The sequence below is a fragment of the Haplochromis burtoni genome, unplaced genomic scaffold (genome assembly GCF_018398535.1).
Source record: "Haplochromis burtoni strain Fernald_Lab_line unplaced genomic scaffold, NCSU_Asbu1 Contig_59, whole genome shotgun sequence".
Classification (NCBI taxonomy): domain Eukaryota; kingdom Metazoa; phylum Chordata; class Actinopteri; order Cichliformes; family Cichlidae; genus Haplochromis; species Haplochromis burtoni.
This window is the reverse complement of record NW_024582420.1, coordinates 1,923,758-1,947,607: the sequence shown is the minus strand read 5'-3', so window position 1 is coordinate 1,947,607 and position 23,850 is coordinate 1,923,758. Positions and strand designations below refer to the sequence as shown.

The 23,850-nt window shown below is 40.1% G+C and overlaps 1 protein-coding gene across 4 annotated transcripts in view; it reads left to right on the top strand.

The window, feature by feature from the left end:
• Positions 1 to 23,850, top strand: part of apba2b (amyloid beta (A4) precursor protein-binding, family A, member 2b) — a 75,657-nt gene that overhangs the window by 45,450 nt on the left and 6,357 nt on the right. For 3 of the 4 annotated variants that reach the window (XM_042221021.1, XM_005931419.3, XM_042221022.1), the window contains 7 exons: positions 3,847 to 3,927; positions 5,190 to 5,229; positions 5,703 to 5,848; positions 11,924 to 11,959; positions 14,340 to 14,426; positions 21,047 to 21,232; positions 22,320 to 22,499. In XM_042221021.1, coding sequence (XP_042076955.1) covers positions 3,847 to 3,927; positions 5,190 to 5,229; positions 5,703 to 5,848; positions 11,924 to 11,959; positions 14,340 to 14,426; positions 21,047 to 21,232; positions 22,320 to 22,499 — 756 coding nt within the window. The remainder of the gene's footprint in view (positions 1 to 3,846; positions 3,928 to 5,189; positions 5,230 to 5,702; positions 5,849 to 11,923; positions 11,960 to 14,339; positions 14,427 to 21,046; positions 21,233 to 22,319; positions 22,500 to 23,850) is intronic. The other variant, XM_005931421.3, reaches the window with a different exon arrangement.

The following is a 23,850-nucleotide window of genomic DNA, read 5'->3' as shown; positions in this document are numbered from 1 at the left end:
GATGGTAAAAGGAGAACAGGGATAGTCTCCTGTGGGCAGCATGCTGATACCCACCTGCTCCACGGTGTGCACGAGCGCTGGTACATTCACTGCATACATGTAGCTCATTTGTAGCACAGAAGTGGGTCAGGCATTGTAGTGGCTTGATGAAATTGAAACGCACACACACACACACACACACACAAAAAAAAAACAGTTAAGTGCAGATGGAGATGACTCCCAGGCTCACTGAGATAATTCGGTCATTTTGTTCTCTCTTATTCAAAGAAATGTTCTCTGTGCACCACTTCAGAATGACCCTAAACTAGACCGGGACAACAGTGAATTTAAAAAAAGATGTGTTTTGCACAATGTGGAGCCAAAAGATCATGTTAACTGAAGAGTTACAAGACTGTTCAGGGAGGTCATCTACACACAAATACAAGTATACACAAAACGATGCTGTGCTGATGTGTTTTCAGCTTTGACATTTTGCAAACAGAATTTCTCACAATAACCTTTCTCAGTTACTTTTCTTTTTACTTGCTTAAAATTTATTCTGGGCTCTTTTTCCTACCGTAAAGCAATCCAGTTGGGTTTTTTAGAGCTTGGTGTTTGATTCACTAAAAGAAGCCATTTTCACATTAATAATGGTGCGATTTTAGCAGAGTTTATTTAGGTGGATCCAAAGCTTTTCTTAAAAAGGCCAGTGTTTAAAGACTATGCTTGTACACAAGTAGTATTGCAATTAGCTATATTTTAAATGTGTTCTCTATGTGTTCTCTCATTTTCAGTCATAAATACAAAGCCAACCTAAAACAGTCAAAACGCTTTGTAAGTAAATAAAAATAAAACATAAGAAAATAATTACAAAATCTCATAAGTCTAGATTTTATTCACAATACAACACAGAAAAAAATGTCAAATGTTTAAACATTTTAATATTTCAGCAAAAATATTGGCTTATTTTTAATTTGATGTCAACAACACACCTAAAAAGGTTTGGACATGGCCACGTTTCCATCTGTGTAGGTGACCAGTGTCTGGATTTTTGGGAGAGGAATGTTGTCCCATTTTTGTCTGATATAGGATTCTAGTTGTTCAACAGTCCTGGCTCTTCTTTGTAGTATTTTTCATTTCATTATGCTTCAAATGTTTGTGTTGATGAAACATCTGGAGTGAAAGCAGGCCATTTCATTCTGGACTCTTCTACTACAAAGCCTTGCTGTTCTTATAGCTGGAGTACATGTTTTGCATTGTCTTGATAAAACATTTAAGGGTTTTCCTGGAAAAAAAACACCATGTTGCTCTAAAACCGAGCGCTGATAACAAGCCTGATGGAGCCTCTCCTCTTCGCTCTGCAGGACTTGGAGTCCATGTATTGTAAATGAATTTCAAATTTGGATTCAGCGGACTACAAAACAGTTTTCCACTTTGCCTCAGTCCATTTTAAATGGGCCTTGGCCCAGAAGATGGTGATATTTCTGGATCATATTCACAGATGGCTTCTTCTTTGCACCATAGAGCTTTAACCTCCATTTGTGGATGGCACATTGAACTGTGTTAACAGACAGAGATTTATGGAAGTCTTCCTGAGCCCATGCAGTGTTTTCCATGACAGAATCAGGCCTGTTTTTAATGCAGTGCTGCCTGATTTTGATTTTTTTTAGCCTTTTGTTTCCCAATCCCAAGTTTTTTGATAGTTGTTGCTGTCAGCAAGTTCATGAAATAGTGAAATGTCTCACAAGTTTTTTTTTGGTGGTTCTGTGGCAAATTCTCGTATCTCAAATCCAGGGTGTTAAATATTGAAATCCCAGTTTTTTCTGCTGTTGTCTCTTTATAATGTCAGATATAGCAGATATTCTCAATATGGTAATAAGACAAATGCCCCTGTCTAAGCACAGAAAATGCAACTAATGTGCAAACCTTCTGTGTGGCAGCCAATCAGAAGATCTGCATGGAGCAACATTAGATAAATAAATTAGAACTAGAACTAATCTAGTAACAAAAATATGGAGCTGGACATCACAGAGAGACTACTTGAAATGCTTTTTACATTTTATTTTATGTGCGTGCCATTATGTGTTAATCTGATGAGCATTCATCACAGCCTGATAAAGGTAATTATCGCTGAAGACAGCTGAGTGATATGTTGCTTCTAGCTGAAGATACTTTATAGAAAAGTAGCGGATGTCTCCTAATTTTAGTTCAGACTTGAGGGTGATTGGATAAGTGAGTCCTGTCTTGTACATATGCACACATTAGCAGAAGCTGCCAATCATTTGGTGTGTGTCTTGTGAATGCTGTTTGCACCGATGATTGAAGCAGTGCTGATTTATTGATGGTTCAGTTGCACATAAAGGCTATTTGTAAAATGTACAGTGGGCTGGATTCACTTGGGATGCTGCTCATAAATGTAGTTTTGTAGACCATCACAGTTTGGCATTCCATCCCTCCCAACAACAACATGAATCTCATCAATTTAATGGTTGTTTGCACAACTGAGTTGGGCGGCACAGTGAATACTGATTAGAACTTTATGTCTGCTTTTCTGTTCGCAAAGGAGGCTATGCAGCTGCATGACAGCATGGGCTTTTCCTCTGAATTTCACATTTCTTTACTGCTTTGCTGTGGAGGAGGAGTGGGGGGGATTTCTTGGAAGGAGGATTTTATTTGCGCCACTAATACAATTAAATGTTAATGAGCCATTGTGGACTGCAAAATGGGCATCCAGGGGAATGAAAGGGTGTTTTCCATCCTACTAAGTTATGGTTCTGGCTATACCGACTGCTGCACTGGATAATTGAAAGACGCATGCCATCATCTATGATGCTCCAGTTTTTGAACATGTCTGAGAACAGAAAAAGACTAATTTTCATTCATAAAGTTTAAATACCTGTGGTCAACCATCCACAGAAATGGACAGTGCACAAGAGAGATGGAAAAGAGAGAGCAGGCAGGGTGGAGTAGGTGGATTCAAGTTTCAGGGTGATTTGTGATGGAAGGATAGCTGCAAGCGTGAAAGCGAAGGTTTTATCAGATTGTAGTGAGACCTGCTGTGATGTATGGTTTGGAGACATTGGCACTGATAAAGTGATAGGAGGCAGATTTGGAGTGGGCCGAGCTGAATGAAGACCCACAGGACCTAAGGAGAGGATTAGAAATAAGTACATCAGAGGGACCGCTCAGGGTGAGCGGTTTGGAGACAAAGTTAGAGAGGCAAGGCTGAGATGGTTTGGACATGAGCTGAGGAGGAATATTGGATATACTGGACAGTTGAATATGGAGCTGCCAGGCAGGAGGGATAGAGGAAGACCACAGGGAAGACTCATGGATGTAGTGAAGGAGGGCATGCAGAGGGTTGGTGTGACAGAGGAGGATGCTAAGGATACGATGAGATGGAGGCAGATGATCCTAAAACGAGTAGCCGAAAGGAGAAGAAGAAGAAGAATACTGAATGTGATGATAGACTCTAAATGATTAATCCATCATTAAAATATGAAATACATTTAAAATATGCATCTGTGTGGCATCTATTGGATGTATTGTGTAATTGACAAAAGAGCAGACTGTTAAAAGACCAAACTGAACTATATTCCAGTGGTTTGAACCGATACTGCTTGTTTTCGTAACCTCTTAAGCCCCAAGCCTAACTGATCTCCTGCCTTTTGCCCCCGCATCAGGGGGCGTTGGGGCTTAATTTCAGTAGTATTTGTGGTTTAAAACTTCAAACAAGTACACAAAAAGAGACTTGGATACAGCATTTTGACTCACCTTGTTGGTTACAGTGCTGGCTACACATTAAAAACCTCCGTTTCCTGCACATTGTAATTTCCTTGCACCTGTTCTTCTGTGTTGGCATGCCAGGTGAGCAATGGCGCAGAGCAACCCAGAAAACAGCAGCGGTCCGACCTCAACGTCCCCCTGGAGAACAACAACGTACCAGAGGTAAGACGTTCTCTGGATATCCTGTCGCAGCGTTTCCTTCTTTGTCATTTATCTACCCCGAGGTTGTTTGCACAGGATATATTGTTGTTTATGTGTGCGTGCATCCATATGGTTATGTTTGTGCGTGCATGTGTGTGTGTGTGACCATTTAAGTAAATGAGTAATTGTGTAATTACAACCTCAGCTCATGTCCTCTGCTTTCGGCATGATAGCATCCTGATAATTGACTAGCATTCTGCTTGTGGTTTTATGAGAGCCATTTCTCATCGAGACGTCTGCGGTGGGAGGATGCCCCCGTTCCACCCTCCCAACGCCCTCCCTCCACCCTTACTTCCTTGTCCTTGAGGGGAGCAGAATCTCTGAATATGGAGGGAAGGCTCAGTAGTATCACCAGGATCAGTGTTTGAATCTCATGAATCTCCCTGTGGCCATCTAAAGCTTCCTCATCCCTCGTGGATACGATATCTCTTTGCAGTCGGGCTTTTCCGGCTTCCATAGTGCTTTTTAGCAAGTCAGGCACGTGGAGATTCTGGAGCTGCAAGGTTTAAATGCTTTTATCTGTGTCAGTGTTCATTTTGACAGCAAATTCTGATTTAGCTTTAGTCATAGTCTTGTGACTAAAATGTCGTGCAGCTGTAGTCATAATTTAGGCATCTAAGTTCTTTTACTTTCAGTCTAGTTTTATTTGACTAAATGTCATAATTATAATAGACTAAAACTTCAGTTTGCCATGCTATTACTGGTGAGAGTTGCTCCACATGGTTTACTAATCATATTATTTTCCTTGACATCAAACGCAAAGGGTGTCTGTATGTTTGGAGAAGAGGAACTCGTTGTACTGTTCCCCAGCGGCAGATCAAATGTTCACATTTAACCTTACCGCACAAGGATCTTACTTCTGATTGGATCACTTCCCAACTCGTCCCGCCTTTCTGCACAACTTAATTAGTTCTGATTGGATCTCGTCTCTGCAGGACATTTTCATCTCGTTTTTGTTTGTTGATGATTGTGTAAATACATTTAATCATAGTTTTTGTCTATGAAAGGAATAATTCTGTAAATTTGGCGTCACTGGTCTTTCAACTATTGTGAAAGCCTTGTTTTGCTAGTGTGTCTTTCATGATGGCATATTTGAAGTCAAGTTTATTTAAAGAATTTGAAGTTTAGCACGTTTATTTTGAAACAGCAGAGAAGTACAGTATGTAATTCACTGTAAGTCTATTCATAACATTTATCTGCTATTACCTGTTTCTGTCTTCCAGCCTACAAAGAAGGTCGCATCCTTCCCCAGCTTTGTCGATGGTAAGTTCATCTGCACATCTGTTTGGTGGTGAAATTCAAATTTTGGAATAAAAACCAAGTAATCACAATAAGTTACAGTACTTCCCTGCCTTTGGGCATGATCTAGGGCTAACAGTATGTTTTAAAAGGCTTTAGTTGCCATCAGATCATGGTGGCACATTGTGCTCCAAAGTGGGTGTCTGAGAGTCCACATCTAGATATCACAGGATATCACAGATGCAGATTAATCACAGCTCCTGTTAGCACTGCACCTCCATTAGCTCACAGCCGGTGGCCATTTCACTGCTGAGGCCTATCCAGCCGTTTATCACTATATCTCCAGTGTTTGGCTTCTTTTTCTTCACGCAGCACACTGACTACAGTAATTAAAATACCTTCTCCGCTGCACGCTCCACCCTTTCAGTCTAAACATGCTTTGTCTTTCCCTTTGTCTCCCTCTTAATCACCATCCTCTCTGCCTCTCCCTGGCTCAGTCCCAGGACCCTGTGAGCCAGAAGACCTGATTGATGGGATTATCTTTGCTGCTAACTACCTGGGCTCCACTCAGCTGCTGTCTGAGAGGAACCCCTCCAAGAACATCCGAATGATGCAGGCCCAGGAGGCCGTCAGCAGGGTCAAGGTACTCAAAAACACCCACTCGTGCACCGATTCACATACGAAGACACAGTTACCGCTGCATTTCTGAGTCATACAGACAATCACACTTCCTTGTGCTTTCACAATATAGGTGTCACAATATACTGGTGATAGTAAATAATATGAAACAGCAATATCATGTCAGAAACACGGATATGACAACATGGTGATAACAACCCAGTGGCAGCACAGCCATGATTCAGCTCAAGAGTCAAGTTTATTGCAACTCTCCAGTTTAATCTGTGCTCACCTACACAGGTGGAGTCAGGCTGTTGTTGGGTTGTTAAGTGAAGCAGTTGGAGATGAGCAGGCTGGACTTAAATTCTTAATTTAATTACCAATTTGTTGTCTGCCCTTGTTACTGCTTTTCCTTGCTTTCTTAATACTAGCCTCTTAAAATGTGCAACTGTGCCCTGCGCCTTGTGCTCTGCACTTTCCAGCTGGCCCGATTGAGTTACAAGAGTTTGCTGCTCTGTTCTAGCTGTGCAAACTGAGCACTGCACATGTCAGTGACATTTGGTCAGGCTGGTTTAGGCTTGTTATTTGCCTTATTAGAGACAACAGAATAATCTTTTCAGATGTTCCGAAGACATTTACACAGTTTGTTGCTTCTGTTAGATTACTAATGGCTTTATCCTTTTTTTTCTCCTTTTTTTTTAAAAAGATTGCAACTCACCTCCACTCTGCACCCACATGGTTCACATAGCCTCTGTGTCAGATCCACCAAGCACAGCAATAAATAGAGCTAAGTGTGCTAAGGTATGCTGAGGAGAGGACACAGAGGGAGACAGAGTGAACCGATAGCAAGGCTTAAGAGGGCTATATATACACGGAGAATTGATTGAATGATGAGACGTACGTGGAAAACTCTGGGGATAATGCGGACGATCACAAAGGAGTAAAAATGCAGCTGTCAAAGTTAAATAGAAAGTAAAAAAAGACACGAATCATTGTAACAGAAGGCAGAGGAAGGAAATAACAAAGAGCAAATAAGTTCTCACAGAAACCACAGGGACCATTTTCATTTCTTTTTTTCTTTATTTTTTGCAATATTTCCTATGGCTAACATAATTATGTAGGGAAAATCTCACATCGTGACAGCCCTAACAACATTAAAGACTAATTTTGGTTGCAAAGTGTTTTTCCTCTGGTTCCATAATGCTTTGTAGTCCCTAATTGAGTCTGAAGAACTGTGAATATCAGAGCCAGCTGGGTCGGTCATGGGTTGTAATTTACAGCTGCCCTGTTGGGTAGTCAGCCACATCATTTGTAACTTCAACAAATATTGATGATGAGAAGTAGCACTAGTAGCAGCAGTGAGGTTGCGGTAGTCCCAAGTCACCAGGAAGTACTGCCGGTGATCCTAAGTATCTGGAAATATGTATTAGTTGAATAAACAGTTCCTCCAGTAGGAAGCTGCTGAGAGGCCGTTCCCTTCGGACGGAGCTTTTTATTCAGTGACGGTTCTCTAATTTCTAACAGATGTGCCATCATTCTGTTGTTGTTTAAGCAGCACCAGAAACATTCAAATGTACCTAAAGACATATAAAAGGACATAGAAGCCTTACAGGAACACTCAGTGGCATTACATGACTAATACAGAGAGTGTATTCCTGATACAGTGTCCTTTTTCACATTACTGTACATGCATAGAATGGGAAAACACAAACAAACTCCTGGTACTGCAGAATATTCTGTTATATTTAGTCATTTATAACAGCTATGACATTATTTCTTAACTCATACCCACAAACTTCCAAATGAAATATACAGTACATGGATATTAATTATTTTTTCTAAGCAGTATAGTCATGTATTAAGCATCAGTGGTCTTTTAGGGCAGCTGAAAAACTTGGCCAGATTAGACTTCAGGGCACGTGTGTTCGTCACAGCCGACTGGATAATGGGGCTTCTGGCATGTGAGCCTCCCTGCTGTTCACTAATATCATTACAAAAATGATGTTTCAGAAAAGTGCTGTGGATGGTGCTAGTGCAGCTCAAAGAGGCTCATTTGATGTTAGTTTGGAGAAGCTTTTCATCACTGTCCAGAGCTCTTGTGATAAAACATCTCTTATGACAAACTAGACTGTCAGACTTATGGTACTGGTCACATTTATCTGTTTTGGGCTCGCAGTCCCTCTGCCAGGTGACTGATGTCATCTCGTGTCGTGACAAGATGACATTAGTGCTAACGTTCTGGTGCGTAGTTGCTAACCGAGCACCGGCCTCTTTTATCTCCCTCTCGTGTGAATACAAGCTTTGATGTTATTCTAAATATTGAATGACCGCCTCTGTAGTGGTCTACTTTTAGAAAGTTACATGCTGAAATAAGACTTTTTAATCGACGTGTGACCAAAGTCTGTTTAAGCTTCTCATATTGGTTGTATTGTCTCCGTTTTAGCCACATTTTGCAGGTTTCTTATGCTTGTGTGAAATAAACAAACAGATAATTTTGTTCATGTAATTATTAAGGGACAATCCTACATAATTAGAGTTTCCATAAGGTCTGTATATGAAAATATAGGGAAAACACACATAAACTCAAAGGAAAACGTATGTATCTTGACTGCGCTGACATGTTTCACAAATATAACACACATATCAAAGTGTAGTCACAGCCTGCTGCTTCATGGTACTCGGTGAAGCTGCTGTGAGGTGGCATTGATATCTAAAAAGACAATATGGCTAAACATTTATACTTTTCTTCAAATATTTAGGTTCATTTCAGCTCATTCACTGAGCTGAGCATGTGTACAGACTCATATGGATGCTGTGCTATCCTATGTCATGGTACTTAATGGGCAGGCTTTCATAAATAGACATGTGCATGGGAGAAGAGAGAGTATATTTCTGAGTCAGTATTGAGCCAAAAAATAACATTATAACTACTGTTAGTAGCCCTTAGTCTTTTTATATGTCGCTGAATCAAAACAAAATAATCCACATCACTGAATTACTAAATTGATTTAACAGTAAATAACATTCACAGTAAAAATAAACAAATATATGCAATCTGGAAGTATATTAAAAACTACTATAAGGTCATAAACGAACAAAATCACTTATGTTACCATTTATAGCTTGAAAATGCCTATAAGTTAAATTTCCTGTGGTAACATCCAATATATTATTGACTACTATTGTCATTTATGATAAGGATTCGTTTTAGAGTTAACACAAGTATGGTTCACTAGACTGGTGTATGTCTAAAAATGGATTTCAGGAAGAGCACTGCTGATTGATCAGATGCAATAACATCCCTATTTGTCACATTGTCGGATCTTTGTTAGGAGAAATTCAAATTTTATTTGTCACACACATAACTGTACACAGTACGACATGTGGTGAAATGCTTATAACGCTGTTCGATATCCGACCATTAAATGACAGTAAGAATTGACAATAAGATCTACAGATTTACAGATACTACAATATTTACAGATTTTAACTTAGAACTTTACAGTAAACAGAATGTGCAAATAAACACAGTGCATGCAGTGATGTGATGTGTGAGAGTCCAGTCCTACACCGGGTTCAGGGCCCGAATAGCCCGGGGGAAGAAGCTCCTCCTCATTCTCTGTTTTATCCATGTAGTTTTACAACTTCACAGTGAGGCATGAGAAAGCCAGTTTTGATGTCAGTTTAAGATAACATTTAGTTAGCATTTAAGCTTCCTTGCCCTATAAAGGGTTAAGACAGAGCACTAATTATGTCGCATAGCCCTCAGCCCTATCCTTATTGTCGTGTTCTTCAGATTAGCTTAGGGTTGAGAGTTAGCAGTGCAAAAATATTAATACTTATCAAAATGTTCCTGAGCATTGCTAGAAATGTGTAAGTGTTAATATGAAAAAAATGTAGTGTGAAAACGTCAATACAAAAGTTAATGGGTGTACATTTGTTTATGACTGTACAAATTTTGGAAAAGCTACCGAATGAATGTTTAGTTGATTTCCTTTAGTTATTTTTAATATAATATCTATTAAAAAAAAGTTGAATCTTCAGTGTTGTCGGCCAGTCTTTCTGAAAGAGTTACAGTGGGTTTCACACATGCCCCGAAGGCCTGAATTTTTCGAGGCATCACCTGGAGAGGCAGTATGTGATAGACCAGCATGTGTCCAGATCAGTCAGACTCAACATTAAACAGACTTCATTCTGCCAGCTCTACACTACAAAGCCTGCGTGTGAATAGAGCAGGTACTGCAAGGGAGTCCTACCCTCTGCATCCTTACCCAGCATCCCTAAACCACTTTTCAAGAAGTGAAGACATGACTGACACAAAGGTCTCTTACAGTGTGTTAATTAAATGTGTCATTCAATCAGCAGATTTCACTAAAGAATGAAGGTTGTTTACAGCCTAGGAACTGAGACCTTGGTTGGACAGGCAGAGCTGCTGTAAACATTGCCCACAATGTCATCATCGCAACCATGAAGTGCAATTTACAGAACTGTGTCGCTGGCATGACTGTCCATGTGCACTTTTATCACTCGCTCTCTGCCTGCACAAAATCTTCTCCAACCGACTGCAGCAAATCAGCCGTTTTCTCTCAGTGATTTCCCTCGATTGGCCCTTCATTATATAATTCATTTATCCCTTGTGAACCGAATGAATAGCACTATAGCAACCGACCTTAAACACTGAAATGGAGACTGTCGGCTTAACGCAAACCACACATAGAAAGAACCTCGTGTCCTCTCCTGTTCTTTATAAATATGTGCTATTTAAATAAAAACAAGTTGACTAGAGTATATTTCTGCCACACTTGTATTTTTGCCTCACATCAACCCAAGGAAGCATCTGTGTAGTATAGTAAAGCACAGGTTCGCACCCTGTGGTGCTGAACTGAGCAAAAAGAAGTATGGCAGGTAAATTGTAGCAGAGCTGTGTAGGCTGTTTATGCAGAGCTTCGTGCCATGATGTGAACTCGCTGTTTGATGTAATATTTATGAAGTTTCAACACCCCCCCCCCCCCCTTCTCCTCGTCAGCAGAGCAGTAGGTGTTGCTCAAAGCCTCAGATGTTTGTCTTCCTGAGAGCCGATCACAGAAGAGGAAACTTTACAGATTGAAAGCTGGAAAAAGACGCTTCCCTCTGGGCTGTTATTAATACTGTGTTGGTGGTTACAGCTTTGCAGCAGTGGCTCAGGCAAACATCCAGTCCTGCACTCGAAAATGTAATGTCAAGATAATTTCCTCTGGTCGATGGTAGATGGAAGGAAGGCCAGCAGCTCAGCTTGAACCTTATACGGAGGGGATAAATTGAAAGATAACCGAGAGCTAAGAGTCCTCCTAAAGATTAGTTATCTAAGGTCAACTGTTAGAGCCCACTACATGAACAGTGTTACTGATGAACTAATCACACCCATTAGCTCAGTAAAACTGTCTCCATATTAGCTAAGCTCTTTAATTCCAAACACAGTGACTTGACCTTGAAAAAAAAAAGAACCCAAAAACCAAACAAACCCAAAGCAGAGAGTTGAAATCCTTGCACAGGGCTTATCACCCCCGTTCTCTGTGTGTGTTGTTGATTGTTTTTTCCAGCATGTCTTTTCTGCTAGCAGCATTTAGACTGTGTCGTAAACGTGAAAGTCGGTAAGAGCAGCGCCCGTGCGTTTGATCTGAATGACAGAGTTTGTCTGTGTGTTGATTAAATGCTTTGTTCAGCACAGTAGCTTAAAAAGCTTTGTGAAGAATTCAGGAACAGTGTCAGTCCATGTCTACACGCTTTTTGTTTGTTTTTTTAAAGAAGCAATTATTACCATCTTTAATTGCTGTTGTGATAACCAATATGGCTGTGCGAAACGCTTTCTCAACAAACACACTCCTCCTCTCTCGCTCTCTTTCTTTCTGTCACTCTTCCTGTTTGTGAGAGCAGCGACAGCACACCTGCCTTTTGGTTTGGGGCTTTACTGTCTTACCTTCTTTTATTTACCTTCTTTATTTCCTCCTCCTCTTCCTCCTGTTTTTTGTGCTCCTGTATCTGCTGACCTTGTCCCGTCCCGTCCCAACGCCTGCCTGCCTGCCTGCCTGCCTGCCTGCCTACCTGCCTGCCTGCCTGCCAGAGGGTACAGAAGGCTGCCAAAATCAAGAAAAAGGCGGTGTGTAATAAACGGAACAAAAAGAAAGACCCTTTGGCCACTTTACTTCCACTCTCACCTTTTATTTTTTGACTTCATATTTGCCTGTCTGTGTATCCTTTTCCATTTGTGTCTCAAACACTTGAATGTTCATGCACTGAGTTCAGCAAATCTGTGTCAGGTTTATCTCTGTCCTTCTGTCTGCGGAAAAAGAAATCTGTATCTCCAGAAATATTGTAGAACTCTTTAAAACTAACAATTATATTGTTATTTATTAGGCAAATACCAAAGTGAGTCATTTTATATACCCAAATTTGAGCCGGCCCACTTCTCTGAGATGCCATAAATTATTCAAGCATAACAGTCAAACTAATGTTTTTGTTCAGGAATGCAAGTAAATAACTGTAATTTAGGATTTTAATCAAAATTAAATGATGTGCTTCACTGTGTTTTTCAGTCTTTTGTTTTTTAGTATTAGAAATATGCAGGATTAACCATTACAGAAGCATTAAAATCCTTTGGGTTATAACCAGTACTGTCACTTAGACTGGGTGGTGGGCTAAAAAAATTGTCAAGCACTGTATATGGAAAGAACAAAGAAATAACTGAAATAAATGTGATGCAAATACATCCCACGCACACACATTAGAGACTATTTTTTTTCTTTTATTTCCAGTCATATTGTTATTCGTACATATTGTTATTCTCCAAAACATACCGTAGAGTTAGAGTTAATTTTCTATTGTACTGATACATCAGGGGTATATTTAATGTGTTTTTGTATGTTTTGCACGTCTCATACTGTGACTCATTCAGTGACCCTTTTGCCAATTTCTTACGTAAAATAATTAGGATAAATTGAACCGAGTGAATATTATGTTACATTAGAAAAATGCAAAAGAGATCACTTTAGTGATTAAATCACATTCCCGTATATACAAGATAAGCATTGCCTATAGACAACATTAACATTTACTATTGTAGGGGCTAAAGAGTGCTTTGTTTACCTAGAATATTTATTTTCCTTATATGGAAACAGAGTTGCTTTTATATTAGACTAAACAACCACTGAAACAAAGTAGCGTAACGTGTTACTGACATGAATTATTATCATGAATTTATAATAAGGGGATTCTGTGTCTGAAGCTTCTATCCCATTAAGACTTAATGCTGATTGGCTGTCCTTCTCAAACAGAACAGCAGGTGGGTCGGGCCGCTGTGCTTACAACCCAAGCTTTGTGTCCGAACCGACCATATTATGTGTGTCTCCAAGACACAGTACAGACCAATAGTAACCAATAGTGTCTGAAGCGTTTAGATCAATCTGAAGCCTGAAGATTTTGTCTGTCAGATTTAGTCTGACACTGTTACAGTATAAATATAAGAAAAAATGAGGAAAAGCATAAGAAGTTCCACAGATTAAAAATATTTATGTATTTTTCTACCATAGGTTCAAAAATCTATAATCATTTTAGTCATTAAAGTGATATAACTGGCTTTAATCATGTGTAAGAGTTGTCATTTCTTCTTTCTAACCAAAAACTCTGAAGCTTAAAGGGTTTGCAAGATTTCTAGAAAAAGGTCAGCGAGGCAGCGGTTGTAGCTTCCTCACACATACCAAGACCGGACAAGGAAACAAAGCGTGACATATTGAACAGAAAAATCTTCTACCTCAAGGCCAAATGCAGGCAAATGTAAATCACATGCCAGCCACAACTTATGTTTGCAAAAACTAGTTTGTACCCTAAAGAAAATTAATTACTATTCATTGTATTTTCTGATACTGGATATGGACAGAAACTGATGAACTAATGACAGGTCACAGTCTCCCCCCCACCCCCCACCAAAAAAGGTTTACCGTTTATTGCTTGAAACAAATGTTAACCACGTGTTTTATTTGTCTATGAGATTGCCTTATTTAAGTACATAAGACAGTTTTAATTCAACTAAAACAAGCATAGTTTTATTAGATTTCTGCACCGAGTGATTAGAGGGAAATGTGCACAAGCTTGTTGTGTGCTGAGGCTGCATTACTCTCAGTGGTGTAACAGCCAGCTGGTAGGGGTTTAGTGTTAAGCTGTTTCTTGTTTCCATGCCAGCTCGCCCATCCTCGTGCCAGGACTATTGATGCAAACTAACGCTACTGCCAAACACTTTCTTTTTCTTCCTTTGCCACCTCACCTCTAGACTCAGTAACATGTCCATGTAACAAGGACTTTTCTAACTGGGCACTAAGCTTTGAATGCATGAGTTTTGGCAATTAAAAAAAGGCATTCCCACATTTAAAACAGACACTATTCAGACAGCTGTGTGCACAATGAACAGTCAGGCTTGGCACAAACATCTTAAACAGCCAGACGCAGGTGATTTAACAAACTCTTCTGTCTGTATGTTGCTTCAGAGCGCAGATGGAGACGCCCAAACCCTTACCGAGGTTGATCTGTTTATCTCCACCCAGAGGATCAAAGTCCTCAACGCAGACTCACAGGTAAGTGCTCCATGTTTCTGTTAAAAGTATGATTTTTCACCTGTGAGAACAAAAGCTGTTTTCCCAGAAACTATGAGTCAACGCCTCAGGGGAATGATGTTATGTCATAATTGTCAAAACAACAGCTTAACTGCTGACACCAGCTGCATCCTACAGCTGCCCCAGCTCTGATTGTTGTTTGTTTAATCTCATGACGTCACTCTGTGAATTCTTTTTGACCGTGGCTAAAAATAGATTCTGCAAAGCCAAAAGAAAAAAAAATGGTGCAGGATCATCTGTGCAGCACTGCCTTTACTTTAATGTCACAACAAAGTGGTCCTTTAGAAGTTCGGACCCCAGACTTAATGGATGCACACAGCAAAGTTAATGGCACAATGATGAATAGTATTAGCTGTACAGAAAAGGCAAGAAGCACATAAACAGAGCATCCTAAACACAACAAAACTACAGTGACTAGGAAGAGATCTCAGGTTTGTTGTTTAGCACTCAATAAAAGAATTAACATTACCAAGCTCACCTTTTTTGACTTCAGTGTGGCTACATAGTACAAGGATTCAAAGGTTAACTAAAAATAAATGTAAAAATTAAGTGTAAAAATCGCAAAATCAGTGATACAACAAATGACCATGTAGCAAGTAATTCAATCAGTGTTAGCTAGGTAGTGTGCTAGCAAACTGTTGCTATATATGCTTCTGTAGAGCTAACACGTGCCAACACACCAGCTCCACAAAGCAAAATAAAGCCTTCATAAGACACAATGCAGTCCTGTGAAAAACTGAGTACGGTGTTATTCCCTCCATAGCCAGGTCCCAATAGTCAAATGGGCTTGATCGATTGATCATCAGTAAGTTTGATCACCTCTATAAAGGCTAAAGTGTTGGCAGTTTGTGAGTCTTGCTCATTGAGATTGGGATGCATGGTAACACAAAAAGCCAAACATTCTTCCCAGGAGTGGATTATAAGGCTTTTCAAACAATTTAGTCCATCATTCTACACTAACAAAGATTACATGGAAAACATACATACAGTGGGGCAAAAAAGTATTTAGTCAGCCACCGATTGTGCAAGTTCCCCCACCTAAAATGATGACAGAGGTCAGTAATTTGCACCAGAGGTACACTTCAACTGTGAGAGACAGAATGTGAAAAAAAAATCCATGAATCCACATGGTAGGATTTGTAAAGAATTTATTCGTAAATCAGGGTGGAAAATAAGTATTTGGTCAATAACAAAAATACAACTCAATACTTTGTAACATAACCTTTGTTGGCAATAACAGAGGTCAAACGTTTACTATAGGTCTTTACCAGGTTTGCACACACAGTAGCTGGTATTTTGGCCCATTCCTCCATGCAGATCTTCTCGAGAGCAGTGATGTTTTGGGGCTGTCGCCGAGCAACACGGACTTTCAACTCCCGCCACAGATTTTCTATGGGGTTGAGGTCTGGAGACTGGCTAGGCCACTCCAGGACTTTCAAATGCTTCTTACGGAGCCACTCCTTTGTTGCCCGGGCGGTGTGTTTTGGATCATTGTCATGTTGGAAGACCCAGCCTCGTTTCATCTTCAAAGTTCTCACTGATGGAAGGAGGTTTTGGCTCAAAATCTCACGATACATGGCCCCATTCATTCTGTCCTTAACACGGATCAGTCGTCCTGTCCCCTTGGCAGAAAAACAGCCCCATAGCATGATGTTTCCACCCCCATGCTTCACAGTAGGTATGGTGTTCTTGGGATGCAACTCAGTATTCTTCTCTCCTCCAAACACGACGAGTTGAGTTTATACCAAAAAGTTCTACTTTGGTTTCATCTGACCACATGACATTCTCCCAATCCTCTGCTGTATCATCCATGTGCTCTCTGGCAAACTTCAGACGGGCCTGGACATGCACTGGCTTCAGCAGCGGAACACGTCTGGCACTGCGGGATTTGATTCCCTGCCGTTGTAGTGTGTTACTGATGGTGACCTTTGTTACTTTGGTCCCAGCTCTCTGCAGGTCATTCACCAGGTCCCCCCGTGTGGTTCTGGGATCTTTGCTCACCGTTCTCATGATCATTTTGACCCCACGGGATGAGATCTTGCGTGGAGCCCCAGATCGAGGGAGATTATCAGTGGTCTTGTATGTCTTCCATTTTCTGATGATTGCTCCCACAGTTGATTTTTTCACACCAAGCTGCTTGCCTATTGTAGATTCACTCTTCCCAGTCTGGTGCAGGTCTACAATACTTTTCCTGGTGTCCTTCGAAAGCTCTTTGGTCTTGGCCATGGCGGAGTTTGGAGTCTGACTGTTTGAGGCTGTGGACAGGTGTCTTTTATACAGATGATGAGTTCAAACAGGTGCCATTCATACAGGTAACGAGTGGGGGACAGAAAAGCTTCTTACAGAAGACGTTACAGGTCTGTGAGAGCCAGAGATTTTCCTTGTTTGAGGTGACCAAATACTTATTTTCCACCCTGATTTACGAATAAATTCTTTACAAATCCTACCATGTGGATTCATGGATTTTTTTTTTTCACATTCTGTCTCTCACAGTTGAAGTGTACCTCTGGTGCAAATTACTGACCTCTGTCATCATTTTAAGTGGGGGAACTTGCACAATCGGTGGCTGACTAAATACTTTTTTGCCCCACTGTACATACACACTTGTCCCAGCAAATTCACATGAAGTTCAGACCTGGAATGCTCAGAGAAATTGCAAAAAACACAAAAGTAACATGTTAAGGACCGTAAAGGCCTGAGATAGCAAGTGAAATGTTAAAGTTCATAGCAGTAAAATTAGAAAAAGACTGAACAAATATAGGTTATTTGGAAGGGTTGCTAGCAGAAAGCAACTTCTCTCTAAAAACAACATGGCAGCACAATGTAGGGTTGCAAAGTTGTATCTGAACAAATCACAAGTCCTCTAGAACAATGTCCTGTGAATAGACAGCACCAAAACTGAGACGTTTGGTCATAATGCACAGCACCGCATTTGGTGATTACCTATAATAGCAGGTCAGCATAAGCACGTCATATCAACGGTCAGGCACAGTGGTGAATGGGTGATGATTCGAGCTTGTTTTGCAGCCAAACAACCTCCTGAACCTTCAACCATCAACTGCCGTGTATTATAAAGTATTCTAGAGTCAAATGTGAGGCCGTCTGTCCAACAGCTACAGCTTGGCCTAAACTGGGTTGTGCAACAGGACAATGACCCCAAGCACAGCAGCAAATCTACAACAGCATTGCTTGGAAAAAAAAAAGAAGAATCAAGTTGTCAAAGTCCAGACCTCAACTTGATTGAAATGCTGTGATGGGACCTTAAGAGAGCTTTCCATGAACAATACCCACAAACCTCACGCAACAGAAACAAAATTATAAAAGAAAGGGACAAAATTCCTCCACATTGATGTGAGAAACTGATAATGTCATACAGAAAACAAATACTTGAGATTATTGCTACTACAGCTAAAGCAAATAAGTCATGTCACACTACCCCTCCAGTTTTTTGGTGGAGGGTACAAAAAACATTTTTTGCAGGACTGTATATATTTCAAAAGTATTTTTCTTTTCTGTGGAACACAGAAAATTTCATTTTCACCATCCATCAAGAAGAAGCTCTTATCCTCATACATTTAAGCTCTGAGGCCTCTGCACTTGAAAGCCTCACAGATGGTGAAGCAGCTCTTTATCCTTTTCCAATCATAGCCCTTCTTTCTCAGTTTTGATTCTTCTGACCTTTTCCTCTTTGGCTGTTTCTCCGCCATCTCACCTTCTTGACAATGTGATTATGTTCAGCTGTCCCTCTTGTTCTGCTCCTTTCCCCCATCCTGTCTCCCTCTGTCTTGTTTACACGCACAAACATGCCCAGTTGTTAGTTGTGTTTTGTCCATAACTGACATTTAGTAGATAAGTGTATTAAATCAGGAAGAGTTATTCCACCTCCAACCTTCAAAAATGCCTAAAGTTATAATATAGACTAAATTTTCTTAAATCATCAATCTCTCTGAAACTGGACAAAAAGTCAAAAATTCACCTGGAAGTCTGATTTTATCTGTCGTATTTCTCCACGTTCAAGTTTTTACATGAAACCCTGTCTCTGCACACTTACAGAAACTTGCCTTTTAGCTTTACAACAAGCTGTGTTGTGAAGCAGCCACACTAGTCTTCACAGGAGGTGTAGTGCTTTGATGGAAGCGCTACACTTCCGAGAGATTTGCTGTGCTACAGATCATGAATAGAGCCTTGTGCTCACAGTAACAGTTAAATGTATATGCGATAGATGATTCATTGGCAGTATTTCAGGCTTAGCTGCTGCCTGGCCATCTGAACAGTGTCAGAATTGAGTGTGTTTGTGCGTGCGTGCGTGCGTGCGTGCGTGCGTGTGTGTGTGTGTGTGTGTGGGCAGCCGCCTGGCAGAAAATAACGTGCTGCAATGCGGTCTCTATCTTCCTCTCATTTTTCCATCTGGTTGCCACTGGTCCCAGATTTTAAATAAAAGCCTTTTTGTACACATAAAAGCTCGATGTAGCTTACATGGGGTTCCTGACATTGATTCATAATAAGAACAACTCCAAAGGTGGGCTGGAACAACAGCATTTATTAGGCTGATGTAATAAAAGTCAGCTCATAGTTAATGACATTAAGTAACTGAAATTAAATTTAGCATTTTACCTTAAAACGTCAATGAACAAATGCATGCTCCTCTCAACAAATCCACAGGTTCATGTCTAGAGTCCAGCTTTTCCTCATACATTATAACCCAAGACAATTATTAGGCTGTCTTAACAATCTTTTTTTAATTAATACGAATGCTTAGTTTTTCGTGCACCTATTCATTGCTCTTAGATGAAAATCTACTCAGTGTTTGCTGGGTTGTCATTGAGCTATAATCAGATTATACAGCAGGCTTGAATTCTATCAAAAGTAGGCATGTTTGTTCTCTGTCAGCGATACTTTCATCTCACTTCTCACCCCAAAATGAATGCTGCAGTTTTGATAATGAGAGGAAACAAATATGCTGCTCAGTGGTTCTTTAATTTTCAAATATTATAATAATCAAAGGAAACCAGCTGCTGTCAGAAACAGGATAATTAGTAGTAACTGTTACTGCTTTTCAAATGCATTAGTAGGAAAAAGCTCATTTCCGTAAAGCTTTTTGTCAGTTAAAATGTGTAAATACGAAGACGTTTTCCACTTTTTGTGGGGTTTCTGCATGGATTCGTTGTACATGGGTTGTGTATTTTCTCTTTAGGTGTGTTGTTTAGTGCCACTAGTTTTAAAAACAGCAGTTGGGGAGGATTCATTTCATATTGCGTGGGCATTGTGTTGAGACTGGATGGACTCTAGCTCCTCTGCAGATCAGAATTAGACGAGTGGTTAATAAAATAGATTGCTTGATGAATAGATGGCATTGTGTCAGTATGGCAGTGAAAACAGTATTATCGACTATTAAATATTGACACTGTGAGTGTGACATAGCAAGTCTGTGATTGACCCCAAGGGGGGATTCTTTTCCTATACAGGCAGGCTGGGTAAGTACCAAATTAATATTTACCCATACTCACTAATATCAGGTAATTCCAGGTTTTGATCAGCACCATGGACAGCAGCCACAGTCGGCGGTCACATTTATAGACTCATTTATCTAACTCAAACTGTCTTCGACTAGTCTACCACAAGCCCGAAATAGGTTTGACTTTGCTAAAGTATTATGAAGACAACTGTAATGTATATAAGCATGGAACAATAATAGTGGTAACAATGCTTTACGCTCAGCAAGTCTTTGACAATACCACGTAAATCCAAAGTCCTAGCAGTATACTCACTGTGCCCTCTTCTCTGCTTTCTCGTTTCAGCACAAACTTTTTTTTTTTTTTGCTGTGCTGACAAACTGCTCTGTAAGATAAAAAAAATTAATTGTTGCGTAGTTGATGTCAACAATTTCACGGGCATATAAGTAGTATACATCCCAGCATGTCCCAAGTTTTCAGAAAAGGCCCTTATTTTTAAGTCTGAGGAGTATAAAAGCATTAAAAAAAATATCTGCAGCCTAAATTCAGCTCATAAGGAAAAATATACCTTATAAATAAAGCTACGCTTTGACACACATGATCAAACCGTGACTTAGACATTTGGTGGATCACTTATAATCTGTCCAATGTTAGTTAAAGGCAGCAATGTCATTAGCAAAAGGCGAAACAAACCAGAGACACCTAACTTTCTGCAACTAGAGGAGCCCCCTGCTGACCTTTGGAAAAAATGCAAGTTCACTTTTCAGACCGAGAGGCAACGTTCCTCCTTTTTCAAACAGTCTTTTTAGATATTAATATTAAAAAGGAAAAGTCCACAAATTCAGAATCATTTCTGCTTTCATACTGCTACTGCATGCAGTCATAACAACCATAGCAAAGGATAGATAGATAGGTAGATAACTCTCAGTACAACAACAAAAGTGGCATTCATGCTGAGCAGGTAGTGTTAAACCAACAGCAGCAAGAAAGTGACAAAAAAGAAACAAAAAAATTGCTGTCATACATGTATCATTACAGCCTTGCCTATATTAGCTTATAAACTCAGAAACAGAACAACAGAATGTAGAGCATAATTAAAACATGTGATTTTGGTTGACATCCCAACAGGAAACGATGATGGACAACGCACTCCGCACTATATCCTACATTGCCGACATTGGGAACATTGTTGTCCTGATGGCAAGACGCCGGATGCCACGCACAGCCTCACAGGACTGCATTGAAACTACACCCGGAGCGCCCGAGGCAAAGAAGCAGTACAAAATGATATGCCACGTCTTTGAGTCTGAGGATGTAAGCAGCTCTTAAAGAGTTTTCCGAATGACAAACCCACTGTGCCTCTATGTGTTTATGGGAGAATCGTCTCCAGAGAGTGGGTACACAGATGACAGATGTTATTTTTTTGTCATTATGTAAGAGTTCTCATTTGGCAGATCCTTTAACATCTAAAGATAGTGAAGATGACACTTGCGACTGCCTTTCAAGTGCTATGTGAGTGTCAGAAAATATTTCAGCTTCCCACTTCTCGCTGCTTTTTAACTTCCACAGTTTGACTCCGACACACAGTTTTCTTGCATTTTTTCCCCTGAATTGAGTGTTGTTAAATTATCTCAAATGCTGTCGCTAATATAAAGAAGTTCTAGAAACGTTTTTTGGAGCACCCTGCAGTAATCACTTAGGACAGCCCAGTGATGTGAAATGATGTAAATTGGCTGGGCACTTTTGATTTTGATTTGCTTTCCTCGTTGAAGCAGATTCAGCAGGAGCTGGCAACATGAACAATGTTGCGCAGAGGAGCCAGCGACTCACTTTCTGTGCCAGTCAGTATAAAGGCTGGGCTCCAATCTGCAGCCTCCTCATCTAATTTTGCTGCCAGGCTTTAAAGGCCGCCCAGAGTTATAATGGAACCATTCAGCCGCTCATCCATCAGCTTATAAACAGTTTGTGTTATTGTGGTTCCACTGGCTGTATGTGGTGATTCCTGTCTTTTCTTCTTCTTCTTTTTTATTTTTTATTGTTGTACATAACTAGTTCATGGTGGGACTTGGAGCCATTACTGTCTGCAAAGAGGGATTTATATGCAAGTATAGATTTCAATTAAACAGAGGAAGTATGGTTATATCATTCAAATGTATACAAGGTTTATTATTGCTGTCTGTTGGCTTCCTTAACCTCGATATCACCTGAATGAGAGAGCAGGAAACAGGAAAGTGTGTCTTTTTTCTTAGTGGCGAAATATCGCTTATGACAGAGAAAGTCAGTAGAAACTTAAACACCTTTATATTTATTCCACTACTGGTTGATGCCCTTAGCTCCCTGTGTTGTTATTTATATGCTGCTGGGTTTGCTTTTGTTTACAGCCTGACATTTCTGTCTGCAGGCCCAGCTTATTGCTCAGTCCATCGGCCAGGCTTTCAGCGTAGCTTACCAGGAGTTCCTGAGAGCCAATGGCATTAACCCCGAGGACCTGAGTCAGAAGGAGTACAGTGACATCATCAACACCCAGGAAATGTACAATGATGACCTCATCCACTTCTCCAACTCTGAAAACTGCAAAGAGGTGGGTATACCTCAGAAGGAAGAACTGGGAATAAACAGTGAAAGACTTTGCATGTGGGACGAATCACACTGGCGCTGCAGGGCTATTAGAGAAATGTACTACTATAGTTGCTGTTAGCTAATTAGATTAAGAGGCAGATGGTACAGTAAAATCTACTCCAACAGTGTCAGATCTAGCTTATTTTCGCTGTTGCATTTTTGCTTTAGCTAATGCCGTGCCCTGAAAACATTGCTGGAGGCTTTTGGTGAATTACAAACTGTGAAACGTTTACTGGTTTATGAGCACAGAGGCTGCAGGGGCACCATCACACAGCTGCTGTATTAGGGGCACATGAGTAATTTACAGTAATGAGGAACCTGGGCTTTCTTGAAGTAGTAAAGTTTTCCCACCTTACTAACTGTTCGAAGAATAAAGTCATGTCTTGAGGCTTGGTGTGTAGATGAGTAGTATCAGCTGGTCTGAACAGGAAAACGTATCCGGCATTATGACAGTACTGGAGGATGAGCAAAAGCTGAATCTGAAAAGGTCTGTAAAGTCAAACATGGATGCGATAAATCAATACAGATAAATTATTGGTAGTTCTTTGTTGTTTAAATACATTTTACAACCAAAGTAAATTTGGTTGTAAAATGTCGTTCCTCCTAACAACCTGTCCAACAAGCCAAACCTTTTCAGTCTTTTTTTTTTTGTACTTGCAAAGCAGGTGTTTTTCATACATTGCTATTTGAGACAACCAGTATAAACAGTGCTGACTTGTTTGCTAAAGACAATTCTGTTCTTTGTCAATACATCAAGAAGTTCAAGAATACACTGGCCAGTCACGTTTATATCCATGTCTGTCCAGGCTTGGCCGTTGACCCTTTGGATCTAAAATGTACCACTTTATGATGTTATCCTACTATAAGTTTGTTTTGGAAGAATTAGTGTAAGATTTATTGAGTTCAACATTTAGCACTGTTCAGTTCGCTGAGTCCAAGTGAGCAAATCTGCCAGATTTAAAGAAATTCTCAGCAGTTGGCTCAGATGCATTAAAAAAAGACAGAAAAAGATCAGGGAGATTGTGTTACTGGAGGCATGTAATCCATTATGTACTCCAAATGCAATGATAGGACTTCTTTTGGCATTTTTTAGTATTGTTATTAAGGCTCAGAGGAAATAGGAAGACCACACAGTAATGGAGTAATGGAGAAAACACAATGTCCTTAATTAAATTAGGCTACAAAGTGTCTGCAATGTGGTGAGTGTGTGTAGAGGTATCTGAAAGAAAGAAAGAAAGAAAGAAAGAAAGAAAGAAAGAAAGAAAGAAAGAAAGAAAGAAAGAAAGAAAGAAAGAAAGAAAGAAAGAAAGAAA